Source organism: Hevea brasiliensis, chromosome 8 (assembly GCF_030052815.1).
Source record: "Hevea brasiliensis isolate MT/VB/25A 57/8 chromosome 8, ASM3005281v1, whole genome shotgun sequence".
In the NCBI taxonomy this organism is placed as follows: Eukaryota; Viridiplantae; Streptophyta; class Magnoliopsida; order Malpighiales; family Euphorbiaceae; genus Hevea; species Hevea brasiliensis.
In genome coordinates this window covers 16,839,656-16,860,355 of record NC_079500.1, presented here as the reverse complement: position 1 = coordinate 16,860,355, position 20,700 = coordinate 16,839,656, and the positions used below count along the sequence as shown (strand labels likewise).

General features: G+C 28.1%; 1 protein-coding gene across 1 annotated transcript; it reads left to right on the top strand.

Moving 5' to 3' along the window:
* The first annotated feature begins 7,182 nt into the window (after nt 1-7,182).
* LOC110652165 (nucleobase-ascorbate transporter 4-like) lies at nt 7,183-15,517 on the top strand. The gene is made up of 14 exons (XM_021807696.2): nt 7,183-7,481; nt 9,444-9,541; nt 9,643-9,825; nt 10,035-10,135; nt 10,230-10,305; nt 10,907-10,966; nt 11,215-11,399; nt 12,111-12,207; nt 12,682-12,768; nt 12,874-12,932; nt 13,431-13,522; nt 13,705-13,782; nt 14,894-15,054; nt 15,177-15,517. Exons 1-14 carry the CDS (start codon nt 7,364-7,366, stop codon nt 15,393-15,395), a joined length of 1,614 nt encoding a protein of 537 aa, XP_021663388.2. The 5' UTR covers nt 7,183-7,363; the 3' UTR covers nt 15,396-15,517.
* The last annotated feature ends 5,183 nt before the right edge of the window (nt 15,518-20,700 follow it).

Below are 20,700 nucleotides of genomic sequence, written 5' to 3'. Positions count from 1 at the left end.
AAAAAGAGATGAAAAATAGGTTGCTGAATTATCAAATTGCCAACACACATCAGAATGGTGACGTCTGATATTTTGTATAAGGTTAACAATGGCATGATATTAACATTAGATGCAAGCAGACCTCTTTTAGTATCAAAACTTGAAGAAGCATTGTGATATGAGGAGAGTAATAGAGCTTTAAAAAGAAATATTTCCAGTGTTTGATACTAACAATGGCATGATATTTACATTATGTGCAGGCAGACCTCTTTTAGTGTCAAAACCCGAAGAAGCATTGTGATATGAAAAGCTTTAAAAAGAAATCCTTCCAGTGTTTGATAGAATCTAAAAGCCTAATAAGAAGTCTATGATGCTCACAACAACTAAAATTATTAAACTTTTTAGACCTCTTACATGAAAAGAAAATTCTGAAGGTGCGAACCAATGATGTCACATGATAAAATTTGTAAAGAATGTTGAAGGTTGAGATGATGGCAATAGCATTTGGGGACAATGCTATAGGACAACAATAATATGCCTTACAAATGACAGCTTGAAAAGGAATCGGTGGCCTTTGCTCATACCTTACTCTAATTCTTTTTTTTTTTTTTTTTTTTAAATCTCACTGATCCTTCCTCACCATGGCATAACTAGGAGAATGATCGTATACTTCTAGCCTTTTATTGTCAGAGGGAGATTGGAGAAACCTTACAACTATTTTGTTGAAGTATCACGGTGAACCCTAAAGATGGCCTCATAATGACTCTTCTAGGTGCCATGAAAGAAAAGAGAAAAAATGAAGGCAAAATATCTTGAAAGAAAAAGGTATTTGCAAGAGAAAGAAAATTTCAAGAGTTAAGGCAAAAACAACAATGAAGAAAAATAGAAGAAAAGGAAAAAAAATCCCTTATACATAATAACTACTCCAGGATCCAATGACTAAAAATGATGAAACACAAATCCTTCAATCATAGAGATCCACCTTTAAAAACTGAGGAACTTAGGTAGCACGATAGAATATATATGTTTAGTGGAATACTAGACGCGAACGAATGTCTTTAGCATAATTAACCCAGTTGTTTAGTCACTTGACTAAAAAAAAAATCTCGTCATCTTCTCAACAAAGAATGGGCGACTCGATTAGCCTTTAATTCTGGGAAACACATTTGAGAACCCCCTTAAATGTCTAGCTTTTAGATCTAACCTCGAGGGGTAAATGGTACGTTATAAAATAAGTTATTCCTTAAGATGTTGATGTTTGTCAATCCTCATCAATTCATATGAAGAACTGACAATCCAGTTTAAGAGCTTATTGGACTATCCCTTAAGTTCATACTTTGTTAACCTCAAGTTATTAGGTTTGACTGTTGGACCAATATGGTAAAGTCAATGATACCTTTGTTTGCCCCCTTCATGAGGAAAACTTAACTTTAATTATTGATGTGTCATAAAGCACCACAAGCCTCCCTAAAATATTTTGATAGACAAATCGTATATAGAAAGATATTATCTAGGCTAAATAAATATGATAGTTATATCCTAGGGGCCTAGTCTCTCCTCAAACGGCTCACATGCTAGTCCCTACAAACTCATAAGTAACAAAATCCTCCTTGTAAGGCTCTATGAATTAGAATATTCTACTTATACTAATCTTTATGCCTTTTTTTTGTTAGAATCAATCACTATGCCTTATGGTTGGTATAAAAGGGAGATCTCTATAACTCATGATATATAGGATTTTAATTTCTTAATCTTGGCCTTCAAAACTAACTTGATTATCAAAACGTTTGAGTGAGGAACCCACCACCTCGCCATAGTCCATCTCTTTGTTTTAAAGGTTCCATGGGACATGCTTCTAGAATATGTTAAACTATACTTAAAAATATAGAGATAAATTTGTTATTATGAGAAAATCTCAGGGTTACTATAAAGGCCAAAGGATATTAAAAAGCCAAACTTTTGCATGTTTTTGCATTTTAATCCTAATTTTTCAATTTTGACAAAAAAAATCCAAAATTGAAAAGTTTGAAGAAATTTTATCCAAATTTGAAATCTAATTTGGGGGGAGTGTGTCTTTGCTGAGTTGGTATGTTAATGTGGCTTATTTTATTATAAAAATATGAGTTCACATGACACATCATTTATAATTAAAAAAAAAACCTCTCTTCCCCTCTCCTCCCCCTCTCCACCCCCCCCCCCCTCCCTCTGTCTCTCTTAGAAGTCATAAATCAAGTTTATGGTCTTATCACTGATTGGAATGTAAAGCTTCATGAATTTGAAAACCAAAGCTCTTCCTAGGATCACCACCATATTAGCTTGGATTGGATATGTTTACTAATTACTATACATGGAGAGGAGAGCTAGGAATGGTATTCTATAGGGTTGCTTTTTGACAGGTAGTTTTGCAAATTACTTGTTGGTTTTTTAATTTACAAAAGAATTACAGTTTACAATTTACAAGACTTTGACAGTAAAGTTGGGGATCAAATATATATAGTGAGTAGCTTGACAAATGTCGTGTCCACTGCACACTAACTAACAGCTAGCCAGCTGACATTTAATTAGTTTTGTAAGAGATCCTAATAGATGAAAGTGTTGTGACCTCTTTTTGATAAAAGAAGCCATTTTGGTGTTGGATAAAACTTTAAAGAAAATATTATAGAAATCAATAATGGAAACAATACAAAATACCAAATATAAAAACTGAAAGATACACCGTAAAATCAAAATATGAAGAAAGACCGAGCAAGAAATTCTTCCTCCTTTCGTTTTCAAGACAAAACATTTATTTGTTTTGAACAAGTTTCAAACAGAAGTTATGAAAGTTAATATTACCATTCTCATGTGTTACCCACATTAGAACTACCATAGCTATATGTTTTATTAGTGTGCGTATTTCTATAAAAATAGATGCCCATATGTGTAAAATCATTAGCTCCCAATCCTAACGTAGACATTCAAAAGATCTTCACTATGCTCATTTAGAAATAAATTTACTAGCATCTTCCAAAATGCATACGGATAGAGTCTCAAATTGTAACAACTTAAACTAGAAGCCATTACCAGCGCTAGAGATTAGGTTAGCTTAAGGCTGTCGAAACCCATAACAAGTCTAAACTCGCAAAACATAGTCTAAAACCATACACTTTAGTTTTTCCATACATTCATAATATAAAAATAGTTCGTAATTTGAACTTTAACATACATAAGCTCTAAAGTGTAATGGTTTAACATGCAAACTCCCAAAAAGGGTTAACATAACACATATGTCATCATACTTAAAAATATTACATAACTCTAATTTTCTTTAATTATTAGCATAGTGCTATTTATTCACATTTTACATGTTCATCTACTCATGCATCATACACAAAGGAAAAGGCTAAAACTACCCCTAATCCTCTCTCTTTAAAGAACTCTTTTAGTCCTGTAACCCTGCATCTGAGGGTTAGGGGAAAGGGGTAAGTTTATACAAGCTTAATGAGTAAACTGACTAACATTAATTATATTATTTAATTTATACATATGCAATGCATAGTTCACATGGGTTTTCACATCATAAATATTTTACGTAGGATGGACATGTCACCAATAATTCCCCAAATCCAATGTGCCCAGCTCATATAAAACTCCTCAGGACTTTCGTTTAAAACATGACATGTTTCATGCACTTGGGGCAACTTACAGATCTCCCCTAATGGGGCATCATAAAGATCTCCTCTGATGAGGCATTATAAAGATCTCTCAATGGGATTTACTTATAGATCCATAATATATATAACATAACATAGTCATAAACATGGGGGGAGTCAGTGGGTCATCCAACATCCATCAATGCACCAACAACAATTATGCAATTATGCAACATCTTCATGTTCTAGATACTTACATCCTAAATAAATATGACATGATGTATGAGGATGATTATAAATTAAATTTAAAAAGTTTATATTTTATTAAGGTTAGGGTTACTCACCTCATATAGCCTATAAACTATCTAACTCGAATGGTAGGTATCCTCGGATCCTTAACCTTCTGAGTCTCTTAGGCTCGATCCTATAAAATTAGACTTTAGAGTGTTGTACAAGGTTCTAAAACTCTATACATATCATGAGCAACTTATTCTAGACCCTTGGGAACCATGGAACCTTATTTTAGAAGCTTAGGAAAGACAGGAGAAAAAGTCAGGTAGAACCTACTTTGACTGTTAAAGTCTTAAACTTCAACTGCCGAACTCTTAAGCTTTGGATGACCCTTTTGTCCAGTGTTGATTGTGGCTATCAAAGTCTTAGACTTTGACTGCAAAACCTGGGAATTTTTTAGATTTTTTGAGAAACCTCATGCTTCAGCCACTTAACCTTTGGCTTTCGACAGCCGAACCTGAGAATTTTTAGAATTTCCAAGTCGAAAACCTATAGAACCCTTCTTCCACCAAAACCCAAACTCACTCCAAAGTTCTAAAACATAATCCCATTACATATACATATCTCTAGGGCCTAAAACAACTTGAAAACATGCTTAGTACCTACATGCATTAATCAAAAACTCAAACTCTAGGTTTTTCCCAAATCCAACATAGCATGTACATAGATTTTACTCAATCCATCAAGGGGAACTAGCCATTTAAGGCTTATAACATTTAAATATAACTATTCCAACCACAAAACATGCAACTTCAGCATAAAATCACAAAACTCTAACTCTAGCATACATAAACTTCCCAAAACTCAATTTAAAAATAATTTTTCATGAAATTGAAGTTAAAGAAACCTAATCTCTCATTAACTTTCTTAGATCTACCTATTAGATCAAGAAGAAAAAAATGCTACCTCTTTTCTTAGAGCTTGGAGGTGAAAGAACCAAAACCCTAAAGCTTGAATCTACTATTCTAAACTTCTAAATGGAAGAATCTACCTCCAGATCTTGAAAAACCCAAATAAATCTCTTCAAAGAACTCCTTGTATGCCCTAGTAGTTGAGAGAGAGAGAAGGAGAGAAAACCAAGTGTTTTGGGCAAAAGAATAAGCTTTGGTCTCTTTTATACCATTGATAGTCGAGGGACTTTCAGTTGCCAAAAGTCATGCTTTTGGCTGTCAGAGTTCATTCTATCCAAATCGACATTTGAACCATAAAAAGGATTTCGACTGCCGAAATTCTTTCTGGCCAAAACAATCACTTTTAAACTTTTGAGAAATAAAATCTTTAAAATATTTTTTATTTTTAAATACATTTTGAATATCTCAACGTATATATATAAAAATATTTTTATATCTTACTTCCATTCTATTGTTAGTGAAGTTTTTATTTTCACTATAATATTCTATCAATGATAGATATTTAGACATTAAGAAAATGACAGGTATTGCACAAGTAATCTAAAGTAAATAAATTTGGTAGCATTCCAATAAAAAAACACACCTTATAAGTCTCTAATAATTGCCCCATAACTATCGAAAAACACAATTCATTTTCTTCCTAACAAAAGTGCCCATTCATATATTTGTGTAATTTTTGTAAATGCAACGCTATTGTATCATCCTTCATTATCTTAATTTCCCCATATTGTGCAAATCTTGCAGACAAAGAGAGAGTGAGAGAGTGGCGTAATTCTTTAAATGCAATTTTATTCCATGCACACATGCAGAGAGAGAGAAATTATTTTTTTAATTATTTATGATGAGTTATGTGGAATCCATATTTTTATAATAAAATAAGTCATATGCATGCCAACTTAGCAATTACACATTCCCCTAAATTAAATTTTAAATTTTGATAAAATTTTTACAAATATTTTAATTTTAGTTTTTTTTTTATCAAAATTAAAAGGTTAGAATTACAAACGTAAAAATATGAAAAGATATAGCTTTTTGATATGATTTGGCCCATTATAAATTACCCTATTCCTTTTATTTATGACTATTTATTTAATTATTTAATTCTATATCACAAGTTAATTAATTCTTATGCATTGTCTATTTTTTAATTCAATAAAAAAATACTGAATCATTTTTTTTATCATCATCATGATTAAAAAAAAAAAAAAAAAAGACTGAGAGATGTATTAATTTAATTCCGAAATTCAAACTTTGGTTATTGTTCAATAAAATAGGAGAAAAGTCTAGTCAAAGATAAACCATTTACTTCAAAACAAAGAGATTTATAAAGAAAAAAAAAATTGCATCATTTCATTGTGATATACTCCTAAAATTCATATTTTAATCATTAATACACTCATTAATTGAGCTAATTTAAATTACATAAATTATTAAAATTTAAATTCTTAATTATTAAATTGTTAGTATTTGTACTTTAAAAATAAAATTCTTTGTAGTGGTTAATATTTATTTTAAAAAATAAAAGATAATTAATGTAATCTCACAATACATGAAAGGGGTCATCTGTTGGGAACATGGTTGGCATAGCAAATGGTTTTAGATGAAAGCACCCCCAAGAAGCAATGCAAATCCGAAGGAGCAAATTAAATTAAAAAAAAAAAAACACTTTAATATAGGATAACAATAGCAATATTTGCATGTCAAATAGGTATTAAATTATTAATTATTTATTATTTATTTAATTAATGCATACTAGGGCATTAAGATAGCTGTTAACATCCAATTAAGGATGAAATTTTTTTTATACCATATTTAACTTTTTTTTAAATATTAAATTATTATGCTTCTTTTTTATTTATTTTAGAATATTTTTTTTAATTAAAAAAATTAAATTTTTTTATTTTAAATATAAAAATTAATAAAAAATAATTAAATTAAATTCTTATAAAATTTTACTTTTTAAATAAGAGAAATATAATATAAAATTTTAAAAAATAAAAATTATAAATTATTTTCACACGAAATATAAGATGGTAAGGTAAGAAAACTCCAAATAAATTAGTGTCACGGCAAGAGTAATACAAATTCCGAAGGGCAAAATTGGGAAGCTAAGTGAAAAATGTTGTCTACCAATCTCCTAGCAGAGAGAGAGAGAGTGGTGGCTGGAGGAGGGTGGAACTGGAGGGAAGTCTTTGTCTTCGGTGACACGGCAGCGAACGTGCCAGAAAGAAAGTCACAATCAATCAGATGCATTTGGTGGCTTTCCCATTTGGTGGCTTTCCTAAACAATAACAAAATCCTCCAAATAAATTTAGTAAAAACGTACGTCGGTCTCATTGTTCTCTTAGCCATAACAGTCACGGCCTAACCATTTCTTCCTCTCTTCTTCTCTTCACTCTTCACTCCTCAGGGATGCACAGAGAATCATCTCTGTGTATGCTAAATTTGGGTTTGCTTCCCAATTCCCAGTATAAACTTCTCTTTTTGTAGTGTTGCTTTTGCGAAAACCTGAGTGAAACACACAGGCTTGTGCGCTTCTAGAAATAGATAATGGCGGTTGGAGGCGGAGGAGGCGAAGGCGGCTCCAAGATCGACGAGTTCGCACCCTTCCCCGTCCAAGACCAGCTCCCTGGAGTCGACTTCTGCGTTTCCAGTTCTCCTTCTTGGCGTACTCTCTCTCTCTCTCTCTCTCTCTCTCTCTCTCTCTCTCTGTGTTATCAGTCTCTGTTTTAGTTTTTCTGCTTTGTTTGGCTTAATTCAAACATTAGGAATCTGGAAAGTTGGCTAACGAATTCTTCCACTTGGATTCTCGTTGTTCTAATTCTTCAATCATTGTTGACGGATTTCCCGCATGACTTTTTTTTTTGCTTGTTTTTTAATGCTTTATTTTCTTGGTCTCAAATGTATATTTGTCTTACTGTAATTACGATTACTTCACGATTTTCTGGTATCGATTGCATCATTTTATTTATTTTTCTTCTTCTTCTTCTTTCCCAAAATTCTATTGCTTGAACTATATATATATATATATATATGAAAAAAAACGAAAATATTGGTGAACGATGATCAGTTATTTTTTGTTTTTTTAATTTTTTTATCAAATAGATTCTGTTTGGTAGCCTTGAAAGTTACACTCTGGTTGGGTGATGCGAGGTGAGGGAAGGGTAAATAAGGGTAAATAGAAGAGAAGAGCTGAATTAAGTGAAGGTTAAAGGTAAATAAGGTAAGACTCATCCTTCTTTACCCCCTCAAAGTCTAATTTTCTTACCCTCCAAATTGGGATGTAAGGGGAGTGCTTAAAATTATTTTATTTTTTATTTTTTTATTATGTCTTTAATTCTTCTCTTTCAACTCTTTTAAGTGGCTGTACTTGATCTCTAATCCCTCCTTTTAGATCATTACTATTTGTAAACTGAAGATTTATCATAATAAATTTTTAATTTAATAAATTATCTAATTATAAACTAAAAAAATTACTTCATGTTTTGTTGTATATGTAGTAAGAGCATCAAGTCCCACTGGCACGCCAACATCCACTCCATTTGACTTAGCATATTCATAATAACCCTTATACTTGTAAAACATATAAACTCAAAACTATCATACTATTGTCAATTTCAACATATTACAGCAGTTACAAAAAAATAAAAAATAAAATGACATTTGTATTACTTTATAGTTATCTAAGTTGAATGATGAAATAGTATATGCCATGGTCTGGCATAAAGAGATAATTAAAAATGTAAATTATAGGTCATCAAGTAAAAAAAAAGTCTTAATTTGTATATTAAAAAAAAATAAAGAATAAATTTTTGTCTAATAGAAAATGATATTTTTATAATTCTAATAATTATTTATCATTTTTCACCTCTTTCTAAACATAAAAAATAAACGTTACCTTTCCATTAATTCACTCATTTTCAAACGATTTTTTTTTTATTGTAACCTCCTTACTCTTCCCCCTCCTTACCCTCTCATTAATTACCCTTCTCTCACTCCATTTAAACAGAGCATAGGGAAGTAAAATAACAAAAAAATGAACGGAAAAGTTTTGATTTATTAAATTTGATTTTCCCCTTTTTCTTAAAATTGAATATTTTTACCGCTTTAATTTTAATGAAAAAAACTTATCCAATTATTGTGTCTGAAAATGTTGAAAAAGAAAAATCTAGTAGATTCTCGAGATATATAAGCAATCCAATTACAATTCTATGCTTCGATGGTTTTATCCCCTACTTATCTCGTTTTCCTGCATTTTCCAATTATCCAAACAGGGCTATCTAAGTTAAATTTTACTTAATTACAATTTCTTCGTTTAAAAATATTTGTTTATGTATATTTCCTTTTCTTAGCAACTGCAAAATTTAATTTTCGCCCACTGGCTAGTTTTGTTTATATTGCTTACAAATAAATGTTCTTAATGGTACACTTTAAGTAACGTTTTCAAAGTCAATATAATCAAATTTTTATGATTAAGAAAATAACCAATTTGACTTCATATTCGTGCATTCTTCAGGAGCATTGTTCCTGAGTTATTGGTTGAGTATTAATGGTGAATTATAATGGTCAAATTAATAATAAATTCCTGTGCACAAATTAATTCTGTTAAAATTTTCCCCATTGATTGCAGCTGAGGCCATATTTTTAGGATTTCAGCACTACATAGTGATGCTTGGAACTACTGTGATCATTCCATCCATTCTCGTCCCTTTGATGGGTGGTGGCAATGTAATTGGGCGCAATACTTCTATATGGCAGATTTTTCATAATTTCAAATTCGTGATTATATGATTTATTTTGAATTGGTCATTCCCCTGTTTTGGTATTAGGTGGAGAAGGCTGACCTGATCAACACTTTGCTTTTTGTTGCTGGAATAAACACGCTCTTGCAGACTTGGTTTGGGACTCGGCTTCCAGTGGTGATTGGAGGATCCTATGCTTTCATTATCCCTGCCATCTCCATTGTTTTGTCGAGTAACAACAACAACAACACATTTCTCAGTCCCCATCAGGTTGATTTACTCTCAGTTTTTGTGAATGCATGTTCTAGTTTATTTGGTTGCTTTTTTCTTGAAGAAGATGGATGAGAATGCTTTAAAATTGATTAGTATTTTGAAAAGAAGATTAGGAAAGTGAAGATTTAGTTTAGAATTGGTTAATCAATTTTTTAATTTATTTTTGTGCTGATGATCTTTGAATTACCCTCCTTTATGGTTTTTAGAGGTTTAAACAATCTATGAGAGCTATACAAGGAGCACTTATTATTGCATCATTCTTTCAAATAGTCATTGGTTTCTTTGGGTTCTGGAGAATTTTTGCAAGGTTAGTTGCTTTACAAGTGTCATAATGGATTAAGAGGTCTTTATGCATTATCTGCTTACTTTAAGGAGCCATTTTCGGATGTCTTATGATGTAGATTTCTTAGCCCTCTTGCTGCTGTTCCTCTTGTGACTCTCACTGGACTTGGGCTTTATGCACATGGATTTCCACAAGTAAGAAAGCTAAAACTTCTTGCACAACAACTGCTGATTGCCTTTGTAAAAACCAAAATCACAAGTGCAAGATAATTCCTGAAAATATGTTCTGTTTGGTAAGAGTAGGAAAACTTTTTCATATTTGTTTGAATTGTCACCAATCAGTGAAGTAACTTCTACAAAGTCATGAATACAAGTCTAAATGCTTCAAAACAATTCTGTATCACAGTCTCTTTGATTTGTCAATGCTGCGTGGTAATATAAGGGAAAGACAAAATGACTTCATGTCCTTTTTATTTTTATTAATATTGTAATCATTTTCATTTAACAGCTATTGTTCTCAGACCAATGAATCTTGATGATATATAAACTGAGCTTATTTGAATTAACTACTTGCTTCTTTATAACACCTTTTCCGTGACTAATTTTATCTCTGCTCCTACCGTTGCCAATTGTTTGAACAGATGGTTCATTATGAACTGTACTGCCTGATTGTCTTGACCTATTAAATTATTTGTTATGCTGGCAGAACAATTTTGTATGGAATTATATGTTTTAGTGCTGCCTTTTCTTCCATTTGGACACTAATTTGCATAATGTTTTCTCTTGATGCTTCCAGCTGGCAAAATGTGTTGAAATTGGACTTCCAGCATTGGTTATGGTTGTCCTCTTATCTCAGGTGAGTGGTGACTCTATTTGCATTCATAATCTACTTCAATTGGCATGATAAATGGTAATCTGGGGTGGGACTATGGATTACCTCTTAGATTGGTTCTTAGGAGGGACATACAGTTTTGGGCTTCATTACTGCTTGCTGATTTAGTGGGAACATAATATTCCTTTGTTTATCATGCATCCTTAACTTTGGAAAATAATTTACCCACTTTTATTAAGGTTTTATCTTGCTTGTAACCAATTCTATTGCAGTTTCTTCCTCATTTGATGAAATCAAAAGGAATCAAACTGGATCAATTTGCCGTCCTATTCTCTGTTGCAATTGTATGGGCTTATGCAGAAATTTTGACAGTAGCTGGTGCATATGATAATAAGCCTACAAGCACACAAATTAGTTGCCGCACTGATCGTTCTGGGCTACTTAGTGCTGCTCCTTGGTGAGCTCACATCAAACAACCTAGCTTTGATTCATTTGATTGCATCTCTTTCTTAGTAATGTACACATTATTGTTTCCTGAAATCTGCAATAGGCATGCACTTTCATATATCCATTGGGTAATTTATTGCTTCTAATAACTCACAAGCACAACAATGAAGTGGACTACTAAATTTTTTTAATATGTACCAGTGGATCTAGTACAACCATAATGTGTACCAAAAAAGATGGCTTACTATCATAATTGTCCATGCAAGCCCAGTTGATAAAAACAGCTTGCAATGCAGTCATTTATTTATTTATTTTTATCACTTCTTTATCTAATTTCTGTTTTTCTAGTATATGATAAAGTAGGATTTGCTGCTGGACATGTTCTTATTATAAGCCTGACAACTTCAACAATGCATATAGATTTGAAAGTATATGCTTTTTCATTCTCACACATTAATTGCCACAAAATAATGAACTATACTTCTCTCATTCATTGCTGTAAATAGTTGAGGAGTTCAATTTATACATACCTAAAATATTACTTGTAGTTTGGAATATGGTAAGCAGTATCGTACATCAGAAAGAGAGAATTACCTGACTGTATCATTGTATTCTACTGCTACTAGTTTGTTGATTTATTATTATTTCTTAAGCTTATGCAATATCTCTCGAGTGAAAATCAGTAAGACATTCAATTATTTTTACTTCGCTTTGTATGCAGGATAAGAGTTCCATATCCATTTCAATGGGGACGTCCTACTTTTGATGCTGGTGATACTTTTGCAATGATGGCTGCTTGTTTTGTTGCTGTTGTTGAGGTAAAATTTTTCAAGAGCATTTCATCATCTATTACTTTTATGAATTCCCAATACAATAAAAGGGCGGCCCTAATGCAGCTTCCTGCTTTGTGAAGATCAGGGAATGGTCTTTGTTGTAAGTAGTCATTAGTGATGCTCAATACAATGATTCACTTATTTCAACTTTTCTGAAAGCAAGGACGTTGTTAGCACTAAAATATATTCTTCTTGTTTTAACATCATGCACAACAAAATTGGCTATAAAGTTTGTTCTGGGTGATAACTTATTTCTGGATGCAGTCTCAATGCTCTTAGTCTTATGAATGTCAACAAAGTGAAAGCTGGATATACTTGTTTGGATGCCTTGAATTATTGGGTCCTTTGTTCATGTTCTTCCTTTATTACTAGTTGTATCTTCCTGAAAGGTTTCTAACTAGTGCTTTAATATTTTTCATATCTATCTTTCTCATTATTTATCTTATTTATTGGCGGCAGTCTACTGGGACAATCATTGCAGCATCAAGATATGGCAGTGCTACTCCAATACCACCTTCTGTACTTAGCCGAGGTATTGGCTGGCTGGTAATGGATGATCCTAGAAGTCTTGTTATAATTCTTTTAGGATCTCTTACACTCCGTAATTGCTGGTTCTGATCTCTCACCTTTTTGACTTCTATGAATATCCAGGGATTGGGAACTTTGCTCGCTGGAGCTTTTGGTACAGGAAGTGGCTCGACTGCTTCAGTGTAATGACTTTGGACTTTTGAAGTTAGTTATTTCCCTTTTGTAGTAGAAGATAATTTTTAGATGTTGTCTACCACTCTGACCTTCATTTGACTATACTTAATGCATTAATAATCAACTTGAAAAATCTTAAACCAGCTTCAAGGTTTTCTTAATCTAGTTTTTATATTGTGGCATTCTGGTGAGAAGAGGAAAACAGGCATTTTTTTTTCTTGAAGAGAATGTTGAACAGTTGAAGTTTCATTGAATTAAATTGAATACTACAACTATCCTTTTGAAGAAAGTTTAAGGAAAAAAAATTGTGTATTGCTTTCTAAGATCTTTTAATTGCAAATGATTCTGTTGCTTATTCAAGGATATGCTGTTGTAAATCACATAGGCAGATGTATGAAAGTGCTGAATGGTTGCAATGGTTCAGCGTATTGAATTGGTAGACGTTCTAATCCAAGTATTTTCTTCTGCTAATGCTGTGATGTAATAATTCTCTGTTGTACTTGTAGTGAAAATGCGGGTCTTTTGGGATTAACACGAGTTGGAAGTCAGAGAGTGGTTCAAATATCAGCTGGCTTTATGCTTTTCTTTTCTGTGTTAGGTGCAGTTTTCCATATTATGCTCTACATTCTATTTTTGTCTTGTCTTAACTGATCATTGATAATTCTCTATTTTCTTACAAATTTCTGCTTAAACAATCTTGCAATTAGGACCTTAGCTAAATGTTTATAATTTTGTTCACTCTTTGGTTGCTTTAATTGCGTCATTATTCATCTCTAACAGGAAAATTTGGGGCTCTTCTCGCTTCCATACCCTTGCCAATCGTGGCAGCTCTGTACTGCATCCTCTTCGCATATGTGTGTATGTATCTCTTCATAACATCATAGTCAATAATATGGCTGAAATCTATTCTGTGGCCAACCAATTATCAAGGGGCCAACTGATGTTTAATTAGGAGTTTGAAACTTTATTTTACAAGAGAAACGAGTTTTGATAAATTTTGATGGGTGTTATGAGGGTGTTATTGCATTTAAAACTTGGTTTCACTTCTTCCCTGTAAGACGGTTGCTGAATCTTCCGATTCTTAAAGGAAGGACTGCATAAATTCTGAACTTTGGGTGAATTTTCCTCTTCTTTTAACTTATGAATACTATTCTAGACTTTATAGAAAGGGGCAATTATGGATCTATGCCATGAGGTGCCCATCTGTACTATGCTGACACTAGAGTGTCTTGTGGTAATGGTTGGGCAGGTTCAGATTATGAAGAATCTAAATAATTTAACTGGAGTCAACTCAGGGTTGTCTAACCCTCCAAAATGTTGTATTTTTTTGCAAATTGACTGAAAGACCTTGTAAGAGCCGAGCCTCATCAATTGCTTAGAACTTACAAGTTGAATTGTTTTTCCTAATATTGTATAGGGGCCTCTTTGATCCTAGTGGTATAAAACTTGTCCTTACCTATGTCCATTCTTACTGTCAATGAAGTTTCCATAACACAAACTATGTGATGTAACCGAATTTAATGACTCTTTTCAGAAACCAAAGCAAATATATTCTTCATGTGGGATGCCTACTGGCTTTTAGTAATAGTATTTCTTGTAGGTTTAGATTTCTGTTGTTAACTGAAGTTATATTTGAATAATTTTAGGTATTTCTAGAGTTTATTTATTTTAATGTTATTTTAATAGTGTTATATTTGATTACTACTATGCTCTCATCAATAATCATATCTGATCAATCTCACATAATTAACTGGATAATCAAAGTGCAAACAAGATGTGGTACCACCATAATTTAATTGTCCAACAAGTTGATTAGTTGAGAAACTTAAGTGCTTAAATCAATAAAAGAAGAATCAGTGACTACTGTAACATATTCTTGTCATGCGTGCTCTGTTGTCCTACTTTTTAATCACTCTTGAAAGATACAATTTAAATTAACTTTATTGTGATATACTTGTGGCATGAGTAGGTTCAGCTGGTCTTGGATTTCTCCAGTTCTGCAACCTGAATAGCTTCAGGACAAAGTTTATCCTTGGCTTTTCTCTCTTCATGGGTCTCTCTGTGCCACAATACTTCAATGAATATCTTTTAATTTCTGGACGTGGCCCTGTTCACACTGGTGCCATCTGGGTGCGTTATATTTGAATTGCAGCTTATTTTGCAATGTAGCAATTATGTGCATTTATATGAAGAAATTCATGTTCATCCTCTTAAGCAGTTCTGTTTTTCCCTTTTTCTTTTTTTGCTTGTAGTTCAACAACATAATGCAAGTGATTTTCTCATCTCCGGCAACGGTGGCAATTATAGTTGCATTCTTCTTGGACTGGACTCACAGCCTGAGGCACAGCTCAACCAGGCGCGACAGCGGTAGGCACTGGTGGAGGAAATTCAGAAATTTTGATCAAGACTCTAGGAGTGCAGAGTTCTATTCACTGCCTTACAACCTTAACAGGTTCTTCCCTTCATTTTAATGCCAGGCAAGGAAAGGAGTAAAAGTACAGAATACTTGTCAATTTATTGCATCCTTTATATAATAATTATATGTTCATCAAATGCATAATACAAGAAAGGAAATTTGATATTTGATTTCTTATTTTTACCTCTATTTTCCTTTTATATTTTGACATGGATTGGTGGATTTCACATCGTTGGTGCTGCTGCACATACAGATATCGACTTCTGTATAAATATGTGTTATAGTAAGCATGTAAATTTAAAGGCACACATATAATCATACAACACAATATAGAAAAGAGAAAATATTCCATGATTTGACCATAGTTTGCATCGTAAAACGGGAGAAAAAATTCTATTACGATGGAAAAGAGTAAAATACAATTACGTAGAACTCTATTGCAAGGTGCTGAATTTTACAATATTCTCAAGCTTGTTAACTCGTGCCCTTCGCTACCATAGACCTCACTTTATTCCAATAGAGTTGTAATGCGAAACTTTTTTATTGGGTTATAATTCGAGATCCATAAAAATATATCCAAAATTCAAATTACATGAAAAGATTTCTATCCACCGCAAACAAAAAGAATGATGATATTAATTCGAGCTTTTTTTTTATTTAATTATTTCCCTTGCCTTCTGCTTCTCTTTTGTGGCGAATTAAGTATTTCATTACTATATTTAAGAATGGAAATGTTTGATTTAGGAAGCAATTATTGTATGCTCAACTTCATAGTTAATTTTATAACAATTAGATAAAATATTTGTATATGAATTTATATTAATTTTGTATAAATTTTGATATAAATATTTAATTTAATAATTATAAAATTAGTTCTCAAAGTTGAGATTATATTAAATGCAACCTTTAATTTAAAAAACATATAATAAATTCGTTAATAAGAGAATAAACATTATGATCAATTATTTTAAGAGAATGTATGATTATTTAATAAATTCATTGATTATTAGTTTTTAATAATTTAGGAGAGTGGTTTCAAAATAATAATAATAATAATGAGTCAAGAGAGAATGTAAAACAAATATTATAATAAAATTACAAAATTTCATTGGCCTATTGTATAAAAAGAATTTAAAATTTTTTGGTTTTTCGCAATTGTAGTCAATTTTTTTTATGTGTCCTGTAATTAGAATTTAATTAATTGTCACAATTATAGCTAAAAAGACTAAATTAAATTTGAGAAAATAACATTAAATTACAATATAATTTTTAAATTTTATTTGATTAACAAAATAATTTATTAATTTAAACTTTATATTTAAATGTTTTTATTTATGATAGAAAATATATTTATAATATAAAATATATTTTATATTTATTTTTAATTGAAATTTTATATTAAAAGTTAATTTTATTGATTAAAAAATATTTTAATATAATAAATAATTTAAAAATTATATAATAATAAAGTGATCATAAAATAATCACACTGTAAATTTTTTTTTTCTAGTTATCAATTACGCAAATTAATCATATTATAATAAAATAATCATTAAAGTTACATACCAAGCATAGCATAGGTCATAGAACCAATCATAAAAAAAATCCATAGTTTTATAAATAAAAATAACATTTAATTTTTCTAAAATAATATTAATAACTCATGAAAAAAATTTGTGTATTAACAACGGAAAAAAATTTCACAGTTTAAATTAACAAACTTTATTATTATATAAAAAACAAGCATACTACCCAATGCATGGGTAATTTATAATGTTTATTTTTTAATTTAATTTTTAATTAATTTTCAATAAAATAAATTATTATAATTAAATTAATTTTAAATTAAAAAATTTTTATTTAATTTAATTTAATAAATTTTTACTTACTATAATAATAAAATTTTAATTAATTTATGATATAATTAATTAAAATACCTATTTAATTTTTTTTATAAATATATTATAAGTAGTTTTCATGATTATTTCATTTAAAATGTAATAAAAATTTTTTATTCAAAAAATAATTTAAATTTTATGTAAATTAATATTTATTTTTTTATAAATTACAGAAAATATATTAAATTAATAAAAAAAATAATATTATTTTAAAATATATAAATATAATATTTTCTTTTATTAATATAATAAAAAAATAAAATACTAATAATGAATTAAATTATTTAATTTTAAGAACAATAAAAATATATAACATTATTATTAATTAAAAATAACATTCTATTATATTATTTTTTAAAAATATTGAATTAAAGTGTAAATTTTTTTTATTTATCTGATATATTTTTTATAAAATAATTCTTTGATAAAAATGATTATCACTTTACATAAATTTATAATATAAAATAAATACATTTTATAAAAATTAAAATTTTAAAACATTGTCATTTTTTATTAATATAATAAATATTAAAAATACATACTATTTTCAAAAAATAGATTTCATAATTTTAATAATATAATTTTAATTATTTTTAATCATTTTTATTTATAGCTAAATTTTCGATACAATTATATTTATAATTTATCCTTGAAACTCTACTTCTGTATAAAAATATAGTTGAGAGATAATTTATGTAAAAAAATATAGATATTCAATTAAAATTTAAAAATAATTCTGTTAAAAATTAATAATAATAAAATATGAATAATCAAATATTAGTTCATTGCATTCGATATATAATGATAATGAAATAAAATATTCAAAAGTTTAAAAAATATTAAATAGGAAATTTATAAAAAATTAATAAGTAAATAAATATTAATTAAATATATTAAAATAAATAAATTTTGATAATAATAACTAATAACTTTGAAAGAAATATTAAAAAATAATGCAAATCAAAAAAAGATTTAAGAGTACTTAGGTGAAATGAAAATACTTAGTACGAATAGAGTGTTTGATGTGTATTAAATGTCTCATATGACACACTATATATAGATAAACAAATGAAAATTATTTAAATAAAAAATTAATTTGTAATTAATTATTATTTAATTGAAAAACGATAACAAATATTTAAATTTAATTTTTATAACAGTAAAATGTTTCTTATTTACTTTGTCATTTCAATTAAATCGTCATAAGTTAGTAATAATAATAATAATAATAAGTATTAATTAATATTAGAAAAGTGAAATAAAAAGAATATTAAATTATTACCATAAACTATAATATATACTAAATAAATAGGTCAAATCTTTATATTTTATTTTTATAATTTTTTATGTAAACTATACTTTTTATCTCTCAAATTTTTTAATAGAGATTTCATGATAAAAATAATAGAAAATATAATAAAGTAATAAAAATATTTATTAAAGATATAAAATAATTTAAGGTAAATTAAATTATATGATTGTTGATTATGAGATCACAAATTAATGGTCAATTTTCTTTAAACTAATGACCATCAATAACTTATTATTATTATTATTATTATTATTATTATGGAAGGTAATATGTGGCAAATAATATTTTTACATAAATGAATTTATAAAAAAATAATATAAATAATTTTTAAATATTACATTTAATAATAAAAGGTTTTAATTTTTTAAAAATTAAATTTTAAAGAAAGTAATAATTTAAATAAAAAATATTAAGGTAGTATTATAAATAATAATGATAATTAAAAGAGAAATAAATAATTAAATAATTATTAGTATTTATAAAATAATATAAATAATTTTTAAATATTATATTTAATTAAAAAATGTCTTAATTTTTAAAAATTAAATTTGAAAGAAAATAATAATTTAAATAATAAATTTTAAGATACTATTATAAATAACAATGATAATTAAAAGAGAAATAAAAAAAATTAAATAATAATTAGTATAAAAAAAATATTTATTATTAATTATGAGATCACAAATTAATGGTTAATTTTTTTAAACTAATGATCATCAATGACTTATTATTATTATTATTATTGTTGTTGTTGTTATCTTTTAAACTATTTTTTATTTTAAAATATTATTATTATTATTATTATTATAACATGTAGTAAATAATATTTTTGGATGAATAATTTTATAAAAAAATAATATAAATAATTTTTAAATATTACATTTAATCATAAAAAGTCTTAATTTTTAAAAAATCAAATTTTAAAGAAAATAATAATTTAAATCATAAATATTAAGGTAATATTGTAAATAATAATGATAAATAAAAGAGAAAAAAAATTAAATAATAATTAGTATTTATAAAATAATATAAATAATTTTTAAATATTACATTTAATTACAAAGGGTCTTAATTTTTAAAAATTAAATTTTAAAGAAAATAATAATTTAAATTATAAATATTAAAGAAGTATCATAAATAATAATGATAATTAAAAAAATAAAAAAATAAAAAATAATTAGTATAAAAGAGAGTATTTATGAAAGGTGATACATGGTAAACTTTTTAAAGAAAGTGCTATATATTATTTCTTTGGAAATATTTCTTTGCTTTATATATATATATATATATTATTATTTTATTAAAATATGATTACTTTACATGATAGACAATTAGAAAAAAAAAGTTTACAATGTGATTGTTTTGTATTTATTTATTATTATATAATTTTTGGATTGTTTATTATATTAAAATATATTTTAATCAATAAAAATATTTTTTAGTATACAATTTCAATTAAAAATAACGTAAAATATATTTTATATTATAAATAAAAAATATTTAAATATAAAGTTTAAATCAATGGACTATTTTGTTAATAAAATAAAACTTTAGGAATCATATTGTAACTTACTATTACTTTCTTAAATTTAATTTAATCCCTTTTACTATAATTATGATAACTAATTAAGCTTTGATTATAAATCACATACAAAAAATTTTGAGTACAAATGTGAAAAACTTAAAAATTTTAAAATTTTTTTTATTCAATAAGCCAATTTCATTCGTAAGGCAAATCTATATCTATAAATATTTTACTAAGTATTTCGAATCCTTCCACAACTCTTATCCATATTTAATAATAATTAAAAACAAGTAGTGCAAAAACCGGCTATAAATTCTATATCCTGCTCTCCTAATATATATAATCCTAAAAGTTTAAATCTAAAATTTCGGAAACTTAAACCTTAAACCTTAAAAGTTAAATTAATTTTAAGAATCTAAACTCTAAATTCTAATATTCTAAATCCCAATATTCTATATCTTAAAATTCTAAACTCTAAATTCAAAAATTCTAAACCCTAAATCTTAAAAAATCTAAACCTTAAATTTTAAAAAGCTATATCCTAAAAGTCTGAAACTTGAACCCTTCGTTTTAAGCCCTAAATTTCTAAATTTTAAACCATAAACTTTAAACTTTAATTATAAAA

What these genes read in the sequence shown, in the direction of transcription:
- LOC110652165 (XM_021807696.2), top strand. Translation starts at nt 7,364, where the DNA reads ATGGCGGTTGGAGGCGGAGGAGGCGAAGGCGGCTCCAAGATCGACGAG. An exon ending in CTTTGATGGGTGGTGGCAAT is followed by an intron (nt 9,542 to 9,642) that starts GTAATTGGGCGC and finishes TTTTGGTATTAG; the next exon opens with GTGGAGAAGGCTGACCTGAT. An exon ending in ATGCACATGGATTTCCACAA is followed by an intron (nt 10,306 to 10,906) that starts GTAAGAAAGCTA and finishes TGATGCTTCCAG; the next exon opens with CTGGCAAAATGTGTTGAAAT.